At 39.8% G+C, this 21,396-nt stretch overlaps 1 protein-coding gene across 4 annotated transcripts in view; it reads right to left on the bottom strand.

The window, feature by feature from the left end:
* Window positions 1-753: 753 nt before the first annotated feature.
* eps8a (epidermal growth factor receptor pathway substrate 8a) overlaps window positions 754-21,396 on the bottom strand; it is a 37,779-nt gene continuing 17,136 nt past the window's right edge. The window contains exons 3-22 of one of the 4 annotated variants that reach the window (XM_056456310.1): window positions 20,701-20,762; window positions 19,824-19,891; window positions 17,258-17,419; window positions 17,037-17,186; window positions 16,666-16,748; window positions 16,445-16,581; window positions 16,273-16,346; window positions 15,679-15,805; window positions 15,485-15,573; window positions 15,310-15,384; window positions 14,245-14,393; window positions 13,456-13,612; window positions 13,240-13,373; window positions 8,818-8,929; window positions 8,604-8,744; window positions 8,427-8,462; window positions 7,090-7,420; window positions 6,102-6,282; window positions 5,563-5,695; window positions 754-1,414 (exon numbers count right to left, since the gene is read on the bottom strand). In XM_056456310.1, the coding sequence (XP_056312285.1) occupies window positions 1,301-1,414; window positions 5,563-5,695; window positions 6,102-6,282; window positions 7,090-7,420; window positions 8,427-8,462; window positions 8,604-8,744; window positions 8,818-8,929; window positions 13,240-13,373; window positions 13,456-13,612; window positions 14,245-14,393; window positions 15,310-15,384; window positions 15,485-15,573; window positions 15,679-15,805; window positions 16,273-16,346; window positions 16,445-16,581; window positions 16,666-16,748; window positions 17,037-17,186; window positions 17,258-17,419; window positions 19,824-19,891; window positions 20,701-20,762 (2,515 nt within the window). In that variant the 3' untranslated portion in view covers window positions 754-1,300. The remainder of the gene's footprint in view (window positions 1,415-5,562; window positions 5,696-6,101; window positions 6,283-7,089; window positions 7,421-8,426; window positions 8,463-8,603; window positions 8,745-8,817; window positions 8,930-13,239; window positions 13,374-13,455; window positions 13,613-14,244; window positions 14,394-15,309; window positions 15,385-15,484; window positions 15,574-15,678; window positions 15,806-16,272; window positions 16,347-16,444; window positions 16,582-16,665; window positions 16,749-17,036; window positions 17,187-17,257; window positions 17,420-19,823; window positions 19,892-20,700; window positions 20,763-21,396) is intronic. The other 3 variants (XM_056456311.1, XM_056456312.1, XM_056456313.1) reach the window with 3 other exon arrangements.

Below are 21,396 nucleotides of genomic sequence, written 5' to 3'. Positions count from 1 at the left end.
TAAGAAGGTCGCTGGTTCGAGTCTCGGCTGGGTCAGTTGGTGTTTCTGTGTGGAGTTTGCATGTTCTCCCCATGTTGGTGTGGGTTTCCTCCGGGTGCTCCGGTTTCCCCCACAGAACTAAACTGGCCGTAGTGTATGAGTGTGTGTGTGTGTGTGTGTGTGTGAATGAGTGTTTCCCTGTACTAGGTTGCAGCTGGAAGGGCATCCGCTGTGTAAAGCATATGCTGGAATAGTTGGAGGTTCATTCCGCTGTGGCGACCCCTGATGAATAAAGGGACTAAGCTGAAGAAAAATGAATTAATGAATGAATGAATGACCATTATTATCATCATCTAATCCCACCCCAACCCTAAACAGAACTAATCGCAGTAATGTAAAAACTGAAATTATACAAAGTATTATTTATATTATTAATTAAATTATACACTAATTGTATGTTATTAATGTCTTCCCCTACACCAACCCTAAACCCACTCCTCACAGTAATGTCCAAATATGATTTACTGTCGACCAGAGTCATAATAATAATACTTTAATGAGTGAGTATCCACAGCTGTATCCCTTCTGGAGCTCAGCATCAATTATAAATCAAAAACATACATTAATATTACTTTAATAATATAAAAACATATTACTTTATCATAAAGCCAAAGCTGATCCTCGACTCTCTCTCACACACACACACACACACACACACACACACACACACACACACACACACACACAAACAGATCATCACCTACACCCAGCAGATCACATGATTGCATTTATTCAGCACACACATTATATATACAGACTGAAGGTGTGTGTGTGTGTGTGTGTGTGTGTGTGTTCCCACTGAAACCTCCACCCAGAGCCTGATTTGGCCTTCATCATCACATTAGCAGGACTCGTCATCATCCAGACTGACAGCTGTCCTCCACACATCTCACATCTATAAAGCTTGTGTTTTGGCAGTACGACTGAGTACAAAACAATCAGGAATATGATCCTTTACTAGTATAAAACCCACAGATCTAGCAGTCTGACCGTCTTACCCATAATTCTCCACTCAAAGCAGCTGATGAACGATCAGTACGGCGTCAGTGTGAGTATGTACAGCAGGTTTGATCAGACGTTGGACTATGAAGGCAGAACTCGATGGCACTAGACTACGAGAACACGAGCGTCCTCCTCAGGCGTGCTCCTCTGCGTCTGAGCCGGTGCCGTTATCAGACGGGTCCAAGAGTTCCTGACGACGGCGCATTATGGCAGCGAACTGAGCGCGCTCGGCGGCGTCCTGTAAAAGGTCAGAGAGGGGTCAGTGGCTGCTGGCCTCGTCGAAGGACTCCACTCCTGAGTCGCTTGTAGCTGTCGCCGCTAGCTTCTCCTGCCGCCTCCGCATGACCTCCAGCAGCTCAGAGCCGGAGCTCCTCTACAGGACACACACACACACACACACACGCTGTTAGACTCACAAACACAACCTTAACACTAATGGCTAATGGACAGACGGCTGCTTCTCACTCAGGGCTGCTGTTTATGCTAATGAGGGGCACTAGTGGGCGGGGCTTTCCATTCTGATGACACGTACAGAGGGAGAATGTCAATCAAAGTGCTTCATTCATCAAGTCTGATTATAATACACACAATTAACTCATGTTGAGCATTAGAGACTGCTGGAGATATTCACACACTGCTGACACACACACACACACACACACCCACACACACACACTGCTGGGTTTATAAAAGGCATTTCTGCAGAATAGGTGCTCTTTAAAACCAGGTTTAATTGTATTTGAGCAGTTCCAGCGTTATTCATGTGACACTTGCAGTAAAAATGAAGCAAATTCCCAGAGAGTGCATATGTTAAAGGGACAGTTCACCTACTTTATTTTATTTTAAATGTTTGCATTATTGAGGGTAATATCTTTATTACAGAGGTGAAATCAGCACTTTGGTAAATCAAATCAAACAGTTTGATCACTAATTAGCTTGACATTTGCATATTATTGCTCATTTACACCAACATTGCAATATAATGAAATGTGATTATAAAGCCCCTGCGAGTTCACTGCAGTCACATGACCACATCAGTCTACAGCAGGTGCAGTAGGTGCAGTAGGGTTGGCCGATGTCGATCAATTTGGCATCGTATGATGTCTAATGTGAAACATCGCTATGGACGATGGCATCGTCGTCAAAGGTGGTGGTGAATTAATTATTCAATTCATAAGGAATTAATTAACTGTAGCCTATCTGACCCGCATGCTCTTTATTTCAGCCATAACCAAATCATAAATAAATAAAGAGAAGCTACACACAAATTACCACCTGTCCATCACTGTTCTGCAGGGCTCTGGCATGTCTTTATAATGGTGTCCACAAGCTTGGTTGGTAAAAAAAGGTGCAAAACTAACAGAAACCAACCAACAGTGTCTGAGCTTTACGTTAAAATTACAAGTGTGAAAGACTGAAGCAGTGTACTGACGCCGTCACACGTTACCTGATAGATTCAAAACAGCGAAGAGTCGTTAGATAGAGACGAGATGAATTAAATATCACCTTTAACAGCTATAGTGAGACGCCATCCAGCTTGATAAACTGTCTGACGTGCACTGCTCTCTGGGGTTTGGTGCTCAAAGCACCCGCTGACTGCTGGAGCTCAGACGTGTGCAGATGCTGCTGCAGCACATGCCAGTGTGTGTGTGTGTGTGTGTGTGTGTGTGTGTGTGTGTGTGTGTGTGTGGTCACGTGATGCTAGGTGAAACGTCAGTGTGGATCATTTTCATTCTGATATACCATTTTAAACCTAAGCTGTATTAGTGTAAACGGGGTCTCAGTGTGTGTTTTCGGGAGCGGGTTGCTGCTGTGATGGGGCTGGGGTAGAGGATTGCGATGCCGGCTCAACATCGTGATGTCTATCGGCCATCAGGGATGGATGATGGTATCGTCTATTGACCCAACCCTAATGTGGATGCTTTATGTCAGGAATAATTGCTGACAGGCTGTTGAATTATTAGTAAATAAAGCATATTGAGGTGATGAATATGCATTACTGTCTAATAATTCCCCGTCTTCTCCTCTGGTTTACAGCACATCCTCTAAAATCCACTGTTGATGTTGTATTTCAGAGTTTATTATTGTCCACAATCTGCTGGAGTGTTTCTTACACATCTTTGAGGACAAAAACCTTTAGCTGGTCCAAAATGCTGCTGACTGGGGCAAAGACACATGATCACATCACTCCAATGTTTATCCTCACTCCGTTGGCTTCCAGTGCATTTTTAAAGCTCGTAACAATCAGACTCCATCTTACCTCAGAGATCTCTAAACCTCCCTTCATTTTGACTCATTATCTTATATTATTAAGCTGCTGTGTGTGAGTGTTTGACTCATCATAAAACAGCATCATATGTGTGGAGATACTCAGAAACATGCTCAGTGAACATTCTTCTTTATCTGAGAAACACTCAGATATTCTGCTGTGAACATGTGAGCGGCTGTCTTTGTTTTGGTCATTTAACCCGCCCACTGCCAGTTTAGCCAATTATATTTCAGCAGCCCGGGTTGCCAGATGGTGGAAAACAGCATATTTCATCCATTCAGTAATGAAGGCTCTCTAAGCATGCGTCTGTGACTGAAATGCGCCCTCTGGTGGACAGTAGCAGACTCTGAAATGAGACGCAGATTCAGAGTTCCACATGAGGTTATTAATGAGTTAATAATATAAATATTAGGAGCGTAATCATCAGGTGAGCAGGTCACATTGTAACCTCGTGTCCTGACAGCACGCTACATGACGAGATACGCAGTGATGAGGAATCGGGCTGTTTACACCAGACGAAACACCACAGAAATGTAAATCCAGCCATTCAGAAGCTCAGAATAGTGCACTCACTGCACTCCAGCACAACGCTCAGCTTTATAATCTAATGAATACATATTAAAGCTCTTTATCATCATTAAATGTAGATGCTGGATCACTGATGTGTGTTGGTTTGCTCTGAGTCTCAGTTCTAGAGTTCAGTTTCAGCTTTATTTTATTCTCCAGATCTGAGCTGAACTATCTGCTGCTGCTTTCAGTATATGGTGATGAATGTCCTGTCAGACTCACATTATCAGCATTAATACTGAATAAAGCACATGAGCTGTACCTGAGCTCATCACTTTTCTGTTGTTCAGCTGTGAGAAACAGAAGATCTTTCTAAAATATACTATATTTCAGGTGCTGCTTAGCACAAAAACTGCTTTTAATGTGGAGAATAGTCCTTATATCGCGTGCTGTTGATTTTATTTATAACACCACTTAAATCAGTCTCAAGTCAGACACAGTCGCGTCAATCTGGCAACCTGCGCTTGTGTGGCCACCTCAGAGGAGGAAATGTGTTTAGATCCAAGTGTGCAGTACCTAGTTTACCCACTGGGTGTCACACTAACACACTACTCCTTTAAGACTGTATGCTTTGCTTGTCTAGAAATGCTTCTTGAGTTCAGAATGTTTAGATATTTAGACTAGAAACAAGACAGAAACTAGAATTTAGAAAGCATGTTTTACAGCATGGGCTCATATTTCAGAGCAAATCAACATCAGACTCCTCCCATTCTGCTCATGAATATGTAAATGAGCACCCTCTATACCCTATACTGTGCTTTACAGCTATGCTCTGGGTTTAGTAATGAACTAACTAGCGCTATGAAGCCTCTATGCTCTTCAGCTAGTGAAACTGATCTCTAATATGGGTAAACTAACCCGTTAGCCTCACTAGCACTAAAGTACCTTCAGAGGAACGTCGACTACATGTGGAGATCATGGGAGCGTCAGAAGAAAACCTGCAGACAGCAAAAACACCACAGAGAAAGCAAACGCACACTTGCCAGAGCTGAGCAACTCGACAGATTCAAGAGAAACACCACACTGTTATTGAAGAGAACCTCCATTTAACCCTCTCCACAGACTTAAACTGAGGAGCTTCAGCAGTCCATTCAGCTCCCGAGGACGTTCATCAATAGGTTACGCAAGTGCAATTACATATTAGTTATGAAGTTTATATAAAAATGTTGTTTTATTTGCCAAAAATATCCCCATTGACAGATTATTTAGCTTGTTTTCATGAAAAATTCACTTTATTTGGACTCATTATTTCTGAAAGCAACACTATATGTTGTGCTTGTCTAGAAAATGCAGACTGATTTCAGAATTTGTAGATATTTAAAGTATAAACAAGACACAACTCTGTTTTTGCTGTGTATAATTCTCACCCTGACGCTAGTCATTATATCAGGAACACTTCAGTTTGAGTCACAATTCACGCTATTAACGAACCACTAACTAACACTACTAGCTTAATAAACTACCAATTAGCTGTGTGTTAATAGTTAGTAATGTAGACGTTGAGTTTAGGTGAGATTAAGGATGCAGAATAAGATCATCTACTAATCAACAGTTCATATGGCATGTAATAAGCCGTGACCTGTGACCTGTGCTGAAGTGTTAATATTATATCTCCTTCATTAGCGCACAGGAGGATCAGCTCTGTCAGTAAACATGGTGAACAGTGTAAAAGGAGACATGCGCACCTCCAGAGCGGCCTTCTGCACGCTGATCTGGCTGAAGACGCGAGCGCCGTCATCTGGACACACCGTCTTCAGCTCGTCTTTATTCAGAGAGAAGAGCTGAGCGCCGGTCAGCACCCCGAGACTGCCCACGGTCCTGCACACACACACACACACACACACACACACACACACACACACACACACACACACACACATCTTTATCTTCATTTCTAGAGCGCTTTATAATGTAGAGTGTGTGTCAGAGCGGCAGAACACAGATCGAGCTCCAGCAAGCGTTGTATATATGCACAGCGAGTGTTTTTCAGACACTGCTGAACTTCTGATGTGTGTATTTTCAGCTTCATGTTGTCATGTAATTAAAACACAGTCAGTCAAACACACTCCAGCATGCATTCAGCTTTTCAAGCATGTTTAAACACACACACAGCGTCAGGACAGCGCTGAAACTCCACTGACTATACTGCAGTGAAATACATTAGGGTGCTGTACTGTAGGGAGTAGTGAGCGAGGGTATAGTGTGCTGTATAGTGTGTACTCACGCGGCGCTGAAGCCTTTGAGCATCAGCCAGTCCTTGACCTGCTGCGGTGTGGAGTCGTAGCTGATGCTGAGCGCCGGCTGACTGCTGCGGCTCGGGGTCTGGATCCGCTTCTGCGCACTGCGACCCAAAGTCAGCCGGTACATCAGCTCATCTTGGACCTCCTCCATGTTAGACTTGCGCCCTGAACAACACAACAGCAGAGAGTGTGAGTGTGTGTGCACGTGCAGGGGTTAGCTAATGAAAGTGTTGGAGGTTTGATGGCTGAATGTGAGCAGCTGCTGGTCAGTCTTCACTGATCTTCATCCAGCAGATGATCAGAGTGTGAAGGCTTCATCAGCAGAGGAACAGCACAGTTCTGCTGAAAATACTGCACACAACACTGCATTATGAGGACTCAGCAGAGTTCAGGAGAGGACAAACTCTGGTGCAGCAGTGGAGATCTGGAGCTGTGGATGATGTGGAACATGTGCTGTTCTCTGATGAGGCCACCTTCACTGTCTTTCCCACATCCAGGAGAGTTACGGTGTGGAGAAGCCCCAAAGAAGCGGCCCACCCAGACTGCTGATGCCCAGAGTCAAGCATGGGGGGTCAGTGATGGTTTGGGCTCAATATCATGGCATTCCCTTGGCACAATACTGGTGCTAGATGGGTGCTGGGTCACTGCCAATGACTAGCCAACTATTCTGGAGGACCATCTAACCCAATGCGTCAAACACTGTATCCTGAAGGCAGTGATGTGTGTCAGGATGATAATGCAGCGATACACACAGCAGGACTGGAGACAGAGCGGTTTGATGAAGATGGAAGTTGAACATCTCTCATGGCCTGCACAGTACCCAGTCCTAAACATTATTGAGCACTTTGGGGTGTTTTGGAGGAGCGAGTCAGGAAAGGTTTTCCTCCAGCAGCATCATGAACACCTTCAGTTTGATTGTGTGTGTGTATGGTTCTAGGTGTGTGTTTGTGTGTGTGTAGTGTGTGTGTTTACGGTTGGCCGGTGCTGCTCTCTCCCTCTGCTGGTCTCTCATGTTCACGCTGTCGCTCTCGCTCACGGTGTCGTCGTGCTGCTCTCCGCTGTTGCTCTCATTCTGATTGGACGGACCAGCACCTGCTGTGCTCTGATTCGCCAGGTTAGTGGCCGCTGCACTTTGATTGGCCGGGCTGGTGGCCGCTGTGCTCTGATTAGCTGGGATGATGGCTGCTGCACTCTGATTGGCTGGGCTGGCGGTGGGTGGCAGTGGGGCTGGCGGGGGAGGGGGTGTCGGTGTGGGCGGAGCTTCAGTTACTGTCGGCCTGGGCACATAATCGGTCCGCTGCTTCTGTAAAACACACACATACACACACACACACACACACACACACACACACACACACACACGCACACACACACACGCACACACGCACACACGCACGCACACAGCACCACTTCTGTTAGTGTGATACATAATAAAACACATCTGATAATGAACTGAATTGATGAAGACTTCAACACACAGATCTTCAGTAGCTTATAGATAATATTAACAGTGTATTGGTTATTGAAATGCTTTCCCAATGGACAGATAACACACACTTGATCTCTGAGGCGCCACTAATGACGGACTGTAAACTCTACATTGGTCAATATAATCCAGTTACCTCGTTTAACTCGCCCAGTAATTGCTTTAAAGGAAAATGAAGAACGGCATGAAAATTAATTCAACAAAATCAAACACACACTGCAAATTAAACAAACACACACTGCAAATTAAACACACACACACACACACACACACACATCAAATTAAATACACACACTGGAAATTAAACACACACACACACACACACACACATCAAATTAAATACACACACTGGAAATTAAACACACACACACATCAAATTAAACACACACACACACATCAAATTAAACACACGCACACACACACGCGCACACACACACACACTGGGTAATTGCAGTGAACTAAAAACAAAATAGTTTTTACTCAGATTAAATATTAACTGAAGTCTAAAAACAGTTGAAACAAAATAAATGCATCAAAATGTACAAATATATATCAATAAATCAATATGCATTCATAAAAGCTTCCACACATATAAACACTCAACAACATGACAACAAACAGAATAAAGGAAACTAATCTAGCTATTAATTAAAATCTAATATAGTATCTGGACTATACTAGAGTAAAACTGACATGAAGATGAACTCTACTAATGCAGGAAATAAGGACACACACACACACACACACACACACACACACACACACACACACACACACACACACACACACACACGCACACGCACACACACACACACACGTTTACCTTAAACAACTCAAACTCCTTTTTTGGCATCATTAGCTTTAAAATGAACAGATCAACACAAACAAACATTCTATAACATGACAAAACAAGGAGATGAAATGATGAAGGAAGACTTACATGTGTCAAATCAAAAATCATGTGTGTGTGTGTGTAACCTATATGGTGTGTGTGTGTCACCTGTATAGTGTGGCTGTATATGGGCTCTCCGCGGCCCGTCATGTCCACCGCTCTGCTGATCTCCAGGATGTTGTTTGGCACGTACCCTGACGCTCCCGCTCCGTTGCGCACCTTCCACCACTGCTTCCTGTCGTCCAGCACCTGTCGACCAATCAGAAAGCCCCGTCAGTGGCAGCACAGGTAAGCTGTGACATCACAGGGTGACATGACGCACCTCCACCACCTCGTCCTTCAGCACAGACAGCTCCGTGTTGTTTCTGGCCACGAAGTCATACTTGGATTTGGCAAAGTTTCTCTGCGCCGTCCTGCTGTGAGCGTCCAGATTCCTGAAGAGAAACAGCAGTGAGGCTCCAGCCTCCACGTTTTACACCAAACATTAAACAATCAGATGTACAGGAGAAGCACAGAGACTGGAGATATGAAGCTGTCCTTCCTGGAAAATACAGTGGGTTTATTCTCTAGTTTCTCCTTATTCCTCCAGTTATCTGCATTGTTTTAACACGTTAGCGGATATTAAGTACATTTTCTAATCTGAATTTGATAATTGGGTCACAATAAAACCTTAAGTTCAAGATTAGTTTGATCATATCGGCAGATATTTACTTGTTTTAAGCATTTTGGCTTATTTAATATTGAAAACAGCTCTCACATCTCTTTACTGCTCGTCCTTGATTGAAGAGTGATTGATTGTAGAACAGAAGGACAAATGTAGACGATGATGAGGAATTGTAGGGATGCACCGATATGGACACTTTCACCGATATCGGTAACCGATAACTCTATGATTTGAATATATCCTCTTTCGTTATATTAGCTGATAAATACATCTATCACTTCTCAGATTTTTCTGCATGATTGCAAAAACAAAAGGCAAACCCATAAATCGTGTTGATTTTATTTTAAACTGAAACTATTGTTTTCTGTGGCCGACTTTCTTTTATAGAAATAAAATCTACATAATATAATCAAGCAATAAATAAAGCACCCAAATCAATGAACATAAACCAAATAAGCAGCAGACATCAAGCGTGTGAAGCGGTTCAACCAGCAGAAACAATATATCATTTATCGGCTAACAGATATCAGCCTAATTTAGTTATCAATAAACGTTAAAAATAGCAGTTATTGGCTGATATCAATATAGGCACCAATATATCGTGCATCCCTAATGATTCACATTGTATTATCCTACTAACACACACACACACTCACACACACACTGGTCTGTGCTAATGCTGACTCTACAGATGGATGATGTTATTGAACGCCGTCGCCGCCCTGGAGAAGCGTCTCGAAAACAGTAAAGAAGCAAGTCTGAAGACAGAAGTTGCAGAGTTTAAAGATCCCGTGAAATGCTTTGAAATGTGCATTCTTTATATAATGTTTGGCGTAATCTCCACTGACACATGAAATGAAATATCGGTTAGATTGTTCAATATTATACCGATATAAAATATTGAAATATCGGTTAGATTGTTCAATATTATACCAATATAAAATATTTAAATATCGGTTAGATTGTTCAATATTATACCAATATAAAATATTTAAATATCGGTTAGATTGTTCAATATTATACCAATATAAAATATTTAAATATCGGTTAGATTGTTCAATATTATACCAATATAAAATATTTAAATATCGGTTAGATTGTTCAATATTATACCAATATTTAAATATCGGTTAGATTGTTCAATATTACACCAATATAAAATATTTAAATATCGGTTAGATTGTTCAATATTATACCAATATAAAATATTTAAATATCGGTTAGATTGTTCAATATTATACCAATATAAAATATTTAAATATCGGTTAGATTGTTCAATATTATACCAATATAAAATATTTAAATATCGGTTAGATTGTTCAATATTATACCAATATAAAATATTTAAATATCGGTTAGATTGTTCAATATTATACCAATATAAAATATTTAAATATCGATTAGATTGTTCAATATTATACCAATATAAATATTTAAATATCGGTTAGATTGTTCAAAATTATACCAATATTTAAATATCGGTTAGATTGTTCAATATTATACCAATATAAAATATTTAAATATCGGTTAGATTGTTCAATATTATACCAATATAATATATTTAAATATCGGTTAGATTGTTCAATATTATACCAATATAAAATATTTAAATATCGGTTAGATTGTTCAATATTATACCAATATAATATATTTAAATATCGGTTAGATTGTTCAATATTATACCAATATAAAATATTTAAATATCGGTTAGATTGTTCAATATTATACCAATATAAAATATTTAAATATCGGTTAGATTGTTCAATATTATACCAATATAAATATTTAAATATCGGTTAGATTGTTCAATATTATACCAATATAAAATATTTAAATATCGGTTAGATTGTTCAATATTATACCAATATAAAATATTTAAATATCGGTTAGATTGTTCAATATTATACCAATATAATATATTTAAATATCGGTTAGATTGTTCAATATTATACCAATATAAAATATTTAAATATCGGTTAGATTGTTCAATATTATACCAATATAAAATATTTAAATATCGGTTAGATTGTTCAATATTATACCAATATAAAATATTTAAATATCGGTTAGATTGTTCAATATTATACCAATATAAAATATTTAAATATCGGTTAGATTGTTCAATATTATACCAATATAAATATTTAAATATCGGTTAGATTGTTCAATATTATACCAATATAAAATATTTAAATATCGGTTAGATTGTTCAATATTATACCAATATAAAATATTTAAATATCGGTTAGATTGTTCAATATTATACCAATATAAAATATTTAAATATCGGTTAGATTGTTCAATATTATACCAATATAAAATATTTAAATATCGGTTAGATTGTTCAATATTATACCAATATAAAATATTTAAATATCGATTAGATTGTTCAATATTATACCAATATAAAATATTTAAATATCGGTCAGATTGTTCAAAATTATACCAATATTTAAATATCGGTTAGATTGTTCAATATTATACCAATATAAAATATTTAAATATCGGTTAGATTGTTCAATATTATACCAATATAATATATTTAAATATCGGTTAGATTGTTCAATATTATACCAATATAAAATATTTAAATATCGGTTAGATTGTTCAATATTATACCAATATAATATATTTAAATATCGGTTAGATTGTTCAATATTATACCAATATAAAATATTTAAATATCGGTTAGATGTTCAATATTATACCAATATAAAATATTTAAATATCGGTTAGATTGTTCAATATTATACCAATATAAAATATTTAAATATCGGTTAGATTGTTTCAATATTATACCAATATAAAATATTTAAATATCGGTTAGATTGTTCAATATTATACCAATATAAAATATTTAAATATCGGTTAGATTGTTCAATATTATACCAATATAATATATTTAAATATCGGTTAGATTGTTCAATATTATACCAATATAAAATATTTAAATATCGGTTAGATTGTTCAATATTATACCAATATAAAATATTTAAATATCGGTTAGATTGTTCAATATTATACCAATATAAAATATTTAAATATCGGTTAGATTGTTCAATATTATACCAATATAAAATATTTAAATATCGGTTAGATTGTTCAATATTATACCAATATAAAATATTTAAATATCGGTTAGATTGTTCAATATTATACCAATATAAAATATTTAATATCGGTTAGATTGTTCAATATTATACCAATATAAAATATTTAAATATCGGTTAGATTGTTCAATATTATACCAATAAAAAATATTTAAATATCGGTTAGATTGTTCAATATTATACCAATATAAAATATTTAAATATCGGTTAGATTGTTCAATATTATACTAATATAATATATTTAAATATCAGTTGCTTTCAGTAAGAAATGCAAATATCGGTTAATTCTGTTAGACAAGAGGCTCAAATATTGGTCAGTTTTGTTCAATATGATATACAAATATTGCTGACTCCTGTTCTGTTAAAGGATTTAAATATCGGTTGATTCTGTTAGATAAGAGGCTCAACCATCGGTCAGATTGATCAATATTATACAGATATTATACCGATATAAAAGATTTAAATATCGGTTGGTTTTGTTAAGTAAGAGATGCAAATATCGGTTAATTCTGTTAGATAAAAGGCTCAAAGATCGGTCGGTTTTAGTGAAAAAGCTTCAAATGTCAATCAATTCTGTTCTACATGAAATGCAAATATCAGTAGCTCCTCCCATTTGTAAAAGTCAGGTTGAGCTCAAGTGCATAAGAGAAATGAGAAGAAGGGGGAGGGGCATATCAGATACTAGAGAGTATGAGGCGACAACATTGAGGCAGAAGAGACAAACTACAAACTTTGGATGTTTATATCAGTTTTAGATCTTCTAAATGTGAATTTTGTCAGTTTTAGAGCACACTAGCTTATAGATATCCTTAAAACTAACACACTAATACTAACATTTAAAAAGCTTTATTTTCATTTCACGGGATCTTCAACAGGTCAAGCAGAAGAACTAGAGTGAGCCCGAACAGTTGTGTGTGTTTGAGGCGGTTCTCCAGGGTGTGTGCGGTCATTAGTACCCAGCTGGGTTTACCTATCTACATGCCGGCTGACCGCATGTTTGAGAGCGGCCATGGCCATATCTGTCTCCAGCTGATGCAAACGCTTGTGTGTGCCTTGACTGAGGCCATACCCGTCTGCACTGCTGAAATCCTGCACCGGCTGCTGCTGCAAGACAGAAAACACACTTCAGCAGATCCTAAACACTCAGCCATCATACAGCTGTTAGATATGAAGATATGGGTCTCACGGTGATCGGCGGCCTCTGAGTCTCGCTCTGCGCAGCGTTCAGTCTTTCTGCTAGCTGAGTGACGTCCTGCTCCCGCGACACCAGCACCGGCGGCTCCCAGCCATCACGGAAACTCAACGTGTGCGAAGGAAACGGATAATCCTTCGGCCACTCCAGCCTCAACACATTCACAGCAGAATTACAGCTATTACAATACTTAAAGCTATTACGAATATGATTTCTTACGCATAAGGCAGATATCAGCTGATTTTGTTCAAGAGATTTAAATATCGGTCAGTCCTTTCTGATATAATGTACAAATATCACTGACTTCTATTCTGGTAAAGGATTTAAATATGAATTGATTTTGTTCTGTAAGGAATGCAAATATCGGTTTATTTTGTTCAAGAGACCCAAATATCGGTCAATCCTGTTCAATATAACATAAAAATATCACTGACTTCCATTCTGTTAAAGAAGAGTTCTTTTCTGTTATATTATTAAAATATTGGTAGGTTTTGTTCAGTAAGAAATGCAAATATGGGTTTATTTAGTTAGTTAAGAGAATCAAATATCGGTTAGTTTTGTTCAATATAACATGCATATATAAGGATTTAAGATTAAGATTGAAATATCAGTCAGAAAAGCTTCAAATGTCAATCAATTCTGTTCTACGTTAAATTAAAATATCAAACTCAAACATGACTGACTTCTGTTCTAATACAAGAATCAAATATCGGTTCATTTGGTTCAGTAGGAGATTCAGATATTTGAGTAGATATATTTAAAGAACACATAAGGCTCTATTACTTGCACTTGGTCCATGCATCACCGAGTGTCACCCATAGGTGTCTCTCCTCTGCAGATCCCGCCGTGTGCAGGAATTCAATCGCTTCTCTGGTGAGTAGAGGAACGACTACACTTTTAGCCAGATCAACTCCTCCAGACGTCTGGATCACCTGAGACACAAACATTGGTTAAATATCGGTTGATTTTGTCCAGTAAGAAATGCAAATATTGGATGATTCTGTTAGATAAAAGGCTAAAATATGGGTCAGATTGTTTAATATTATATACAAATATTGCTGACTTCAAATATAGCTGACGGATTTTAATATCGGATGATTTTGTCCAGTAAGGAATGCAAATATCGGTTGATTCTGTTAGATAAAAGGCTAAAATATGGGTCAGATTGTTCAATATTATATACAAATATTGCTGACTTCAAATATAGCTGACGGATTTTAATATCGGATGATTTTGTAAAATAAGAAATGCAAATATCGGTTGATTCTGTTAAATACGAGGCTTAAATTTTGGACAGATTGTTCAATATTATATAGAAATATTGCTACCGTCTGTTCTATTAAAGGATTTTGATATCGGTTCATTTTGTTCAGTAAAAAATGCAAATATCGGTTGATTCTGTTAGATAAGAGACTCAATTATTGCTCAGATTGTTCAATATTATTTACAGAAATTGCTGAGTTCTGCCTGTTAAATCATTTATATATTGGCGGTTTTGTTCAGTAAGAGTTTGTTCAGAATATCGGTTGATTTTGGTCCATATGAAATGTAAATATCGGTTGATTTGTTAAATAAGAGGCTTAAATATCACACAGATTGTTCAATATTATATAGAAATTGTTGAATTGGTGATGTATTGTTGATGTCTGTTCTGTTAAAGGTTTAAATACTGGTTGATTTTGTTTAGTAAGAAATGCATATATCGGTTGATGTTGTTAGATAAGAGACTTATCTAGAATCTAGTCTCTAGAATTCTAGACTTTTCTAGAATATATCACACAAACACACACACCTAAGTCCAACAGAACCACTGATCCACACACACACGCACGTCATCACAACACATACCAGTTTGAGTGGATTAAACAGGAAGTGAACCAGATCTACAGCGCTGGGATTCTGAATGTGGTTCTTCAACTTCCCCTGCAAACACAAACCATCCACATTGCATCTCAGTATTTCTGTCTCGATTGCCATTGTGAATATGTAAACGTTCCTCAATCAGGAGTAAAGCATCACTCACCAGCAGGTTGAAGGCGTGCTTGAACTTCTGGAAGCAGTCGATGAACTCGTCCTGAGTCGGCGGTTTGGCTCTCAGTGTCAGAACTCCCTCTGGATGAAGAACACACACACACACACACACACACACACACACATGAGGAAGGCCCACAGCTGGGGGATCCAGAGGAAACACACACACACACACACACAGCTCACCTCCAGGGCCTTTCTTCTTGCTCTTCTTACTCTTCTTGCGTTTGGAGAGCTCATTAAAGGCCTCGGCAGCTTTCTGCAGTTTGGTGACGAAGTGCTCGATGTCGTCCAGAACGTGGTTGAGGATTTGCTGTAATGCATGACAGGATTTTAACATTCTACAGAAAAGCTAAATGACTTCAGATTCAGTTATTTTCCTTCAGCTTAGTCTCTTATTCATCAGGGGTCGCCACAGCAGAATGAACCGCCAACTATTCCAGCATGTTTTACACAGCGGATGCCCTTCCAGCTGCAACCCAGTACTGGGAAACACCCATACACACTCATTCTCACACACACACACACACTCATACACTACGGCCAGTTTAGTTGATCAGTTCCCCTATAGCGCATGTGTTTGGACTGTGGGGGAAACCAGAGCACCCGGAGGAAACCCACACCAACACGGGGAGAACATGCAAACTCCACACAGAAACACACACTGACCCAGCCGGGACTCGAACCAGTGACCTTCTTGCTGTGAGGCCACAGTGCTAACCATTGAGACACCGTGCCGCCGCACATAATGAAATTGTCAGCTGAAAGTGTTTTCCTCACCACATCTCTGTCCACCTGTGCTGCACTCATCTCAGGAGGAGCGTCCAGCTCTGTGTAGTGTCTCTGTGGGTCATCTGAAAACACACACACACACACACACACACACACACACACACACAGAATGACACTAACGTATACACACCACACACTTCATCTCCAATGACCCACTCACTGTCCGGCTGCTCATTGGTCCAGGCTGACCAGCTGGCCACTCGGCTCTTGGTGTCCGCTTGATTGACAGCTGCTGGCGGCTGAGGGGCGGGGCCTCCTGGGGGCGGAGGGATGTTTCCATCACTCTTCAGGATCATCCTGACAGACAGAGACACAGATGCTTTGTTACCATGGCGACAGCATCAGCATCATCACAGCACACAGTGAGCGCCGGACTCTTACTTCAGCACCTCCGGCCTCTTCTTGATTTTCCCGCCCTTGTGATCGCTGACGGCGCTCTCGATGTCCATGTGGATCAGACTGGCCTGAGGAAGACAGAATACACACCTCTTACTCTGTGTTTCTTCCAGCGGCAGCAGCATGCACAACACAACAGGCCTAACCCTGAGCCTCGCAGTACTCCATATCAATATGTGCACTATAAAGGTGTAGGAGAGGTTACTGTGTGAAAATTAATCCCCAACACAACAACACCAACTTCAGTCTCAACTAATCTAGCGCTGCATTAAACCCTGGCTTTAGAACTGCTCATTAATAAAGAACTGACTTAGATTGAGGTGTGTGTGTGTGTGTGTGTGTGTGTGTGTGCAGACCTTAATGTCCTCACACTGGAACAGGTGCAGGTCTGGTTTCCCCTGGCCGGACTCCTTACACACTAGAGCCAAGATGGAGTCGTAGCTGCAGGCGTTGGTGACGGGCTGACAGTGCTGGATGGAGCCCAGAGGAAAGTTTTCCAGCTCATTCTGAAACACACACACACATGATCAGACACACACACACCAGCTAAAACACACACATGATCAAACTCACACACCTTGCTGTCGTGGTCTATGAGGCTGACTGCTCTGTTGTCCACCTGCAGCAGCATGTCTTGCGTCCAGATCTTCCCTTTGGCGTCCAGCAGCCGCAGTTTCCTGATGCCGTCCTCAATGGTCAGCATCGCCTCCTTACGGTCCATCACAAACGTGGTCAGATGCTGCAACACACACACACACACACACACACACACGCACACGCACACGCACACACACACACACACACACACACACACACACACACACACACACACACACATACTCTCTTATATCACACTACAGGCTCAACTCAGATGAAGAAGAGAGAGTAAGAGACCATCATATTAACAAGAATAAACTAAACATGCTCCAATAATTCATCACTACATGTCAGAAGCACTGTCACCTCACAGTAAGAAGGTCTCTGGTTTGAGTCTCGGCTGGGTCAGTGTGTGTTTCTGTGTGGAGTTTGCATGTTCTCCCCGTGTTGGTGTGGGTTTCCTCCGGGTGCTCCGGTTTCAGTCCAAACACATGCGCTATAGAGGAACTGATCAACTAAACTGGCTGTAGTGAATGAGTGTGTGAGTGTTTCCCAGTACGGGGTTGCAGCTGGAAAAGCATCCGCTGTGTAAAACTTATAACTGGTGGTTCATTCCGCTGTGGTGATCCCTGATGAATAAAGGGAGTTAGCTGAAGGAAGATGAATGAATGTAGTCAATGTTTATTGTTTTTCAGCTTCTGATGGTTGTTGTTGTGTTGTTATTGTGTGTGTAACGTCTGAACAGGACTCATAGCGATGCTGAAGCACATATTAATATTCCAGCATTAACTCTACTGTAACTCTGCAGTATTTGCTCTGTAGATGCAGATATTTTAGAGAGCGTGGAGGTCGGTGACATTATAAAAATATCTTCTGTACAGAAGGAAAACTGGAGTGAATGGAGATTTCAACATTTAAATGTCATCTGTGCTGTGTTTGGGGGGGTTTGAGTTGTTAACCTGTTAAATTAATGTGTTCATAATCTGACTTTTAGAGAAACACTTCAGTGATGAGGGGAAATAACCTCACGTTACACTCTCCTACAGTTCTTATTGCAGTTTTAGCAGTAACAGCATTATACTGACATCAAAATAAATACAATATAAAAGACCAGAATTACTATTATTCAGAGACTACATGTAAGGCTTTAAGAGAATGAACAGCTCTGTGTGCGTTGGTATGTTTAGTTTTCTGTATTGTACACAGGTAATGACCTATTTCTGTTATAAAGTGAGGTTTTACTGCACATTTCTACTTATGAATAACAGATTTCCCATATATAATGAGCAGATCAACAATATAGTCGACTGTATCCTCATAAAAAAATAAACATCTTTTTCTTTGATTTCTAATGCAATACTCTGCTTAACAAAGAGGAGATCACAGCACAACAACTGTGTATCAATACAATCATAAACTAAAGGATCAATACTCTCTTCTTCATCATTACAGAGAGCATGTTTTAAATCAACATCTTTATACAGTGTTTACAGGATTAATGCGAGCTTTACATGATCCCTCTCTTATTTTATTTATTATACATCAACATCTGGAAATCTTACAGTCATCTTGTGATCTCCAAACACCAATGGCTGCAGGAACGCTGAGAATCCGCCAAATCATGCTAAGACTATTATTATTAGTTTTTCTTTTATATTTTTACCTTCTAATTTAAGACTGAAATCTCCTTTTGTATTGTGAACTATAGCGTATTCTCTAATGACACTCTCCTAGAGTCAACAGGCGAGTTTTACCATTGTTAAGTGCATTCAGCCAATCTAAGGGTCCACTGTTAGCTTAGCTTAGCATAGATCATTGAATCAGATTAGACTGTTAGCGTCGCACTCAAAAATGAGCTTTGATCATATTCATATTTTAAGCCTGACTCTTTACATTAAGAATGTCATTTGTTCAGCTATTATATGTGATTTACTGTCAATTTTAGGCTGAAGAAGTTAGTTACGGACATATTTGTACGTAATACATCATCAAATATACATGTATTGATTATTATTTTCATAAACTTAAAGGTGAAAGCAGCTCAAACACTCTAATGGCTAATGGACAGACGGCTGCTTCTCACTCAGGGCTGCTGTTTATGCTAATGAGGGGTACTAGTGGGCGGGGCTTTCCCCCTCTGATGACACGTACAAAGGGAGAATGTCAATCAAAGTGCTTCATTCATCAAGTCTGATTATAATACACACAATTAACTCATGTTGAGCATTAGAGACTGCTGGAGATACGCACACACACACACACACACACACACACACACACACACACACACACACACACACACACACACACACACACACTACTGGGGTTAAACCCCACATAGAAGTCATTTTAGGTGCCCTTTTAAAGCTCATAACTTTTGTTTTGTTTAACTTTATGACCTTTTTTCACTTCAGCTTTAATCTGCATCATCTTTAACATGAGATCAGGCTTAAACACACACACACACACACACACACTAAAGTGACGATCGTTAGGGTGAAAGTGTGTTTAAAGGGTTAAAGAGTGTGACGGAGCGTTCGTCTCACCTCCACATGGTACTGAGACGTGTCCGTCAGGCTGTTGATGCTGTTTTTGGTGTAGTTTTTCCTTTGCTCTGAGAAAACAGAAGAAGACGATATTATAAACACACACACACACACACACACACACACACACACACACACACACACACACACTGAGATAACACACAATAAACACTGCAAATCATGCGTTTGTGAGGACTGATGACACAGAGAGCTGGAACACTGAGAGAAAAGACACACACACACACACACACACACACACACACACACACACACACACACACACACCATCAGCTTCTACCTTTCTTTTTGTGTTTGGCGGAGCTGTGTAGGAAATAAACTCCATCTGCTCCTGATGCGACAGCGCAAACACACACACACACACACACACACACACACACACACACACACACACACAATACAAATACACAAACACATACAAATATATAAAACATACATACATAAAATACTCAAGCACACACACACACACAGTATTCACACACACATACCTATATGTGTGCACACAAACCATTAGACACACATTCACACATACAAAACACATGCACACACACACACACGCACGCACGCACGCACACACACACACACACACACACACACACGCACGCACACACACACACACACACACACACACACACACACACACACACACACGCACACATACAAATACTCAAACACACAAATACGCAAACAGTCCATGTCTCAAACACACACACACACACACACACACACACACACACACACACACTGAATTAGTCCATGTCACACACACTGAACAGCCGCATCCATCCCATCATGCTCCTGTTGCCATGCAGGCAGGAGGCTGCAGTACCGGCAGTGGGCAGCAGGGGGAGACACCTACCGTACAGAGCTTTACCACTCGACTTTTTGGCGGGAACATCTGGAGAGAGTGAGCTGTGTCCACTGAAACACACACACACACACACACATACACACACACACAGTTAGTGCACTGCTACTCACACACACTTTCCCTGCTGCATCTGAGTGAGTGAGTGTGTGTGTATTTGTGTGCGCATGCATGTGTGTTTGAGTGAGACAGAGCAAGTGAGTGTGTGTGTATGAGTGTGTGTGTGAGTGTGTGTGCATTTTGTGTGTGCATGCATGTTTCAGTGAGACAGCGTGTGTGTGTGTGTGTGTGTGTGTGTGTGTGCACGCATGCATGTTAGTGTGAGTTTTGTGTACGTGTGTGTATGTGAGAGAGAGTTTGTGTGGGTGTCTGTGTGTGTGTGTGTGTGTGTATGTGTACGCATGCATGTGTGAGTGAGATAGAGCGAGCGTGTGTGTGATAGTGTTTGTATTTGTGTGTGCGCATATAAGTGAGAGAGTTTGTGTGTGTGTGTGTGTGTGTGTGTGTGTGTGTGTGTGTGTGAGTGAGTGAGTGAGTCTGTGTGTATTTGTGTATGCATGCATGTGTGAGTGCATGTGAGTGTGAGAGTTTGTGTGTGTGTACGCATGTGTGTTCGAGAGAGAGTTTTTGTGTATGTGTATGTGTATGTATGTGTGTGTGTGTGTGTGTGTGTGTGAGAGAGAGAGA

This window comes from Danio aesculapii, chromosome 4 (genome assembly GCF_903798145.1).
Source record: "Danio aesculapii chromosome 4, fDanAes4.1, whole genome shotgun sequence".
In the NCBI taxonomy this organism is placed as follows: domain Eukaryota; kingdom Metazoa; phylum Chordata; class Actinopteri; order Cypriniformes; family Danionidae; genus Danio; species Danio aesculapii.
Note: the sequence above shows the minus strand (reverse complement) of the source record. Positions and strands in the feature narration are given on the sequence as shown.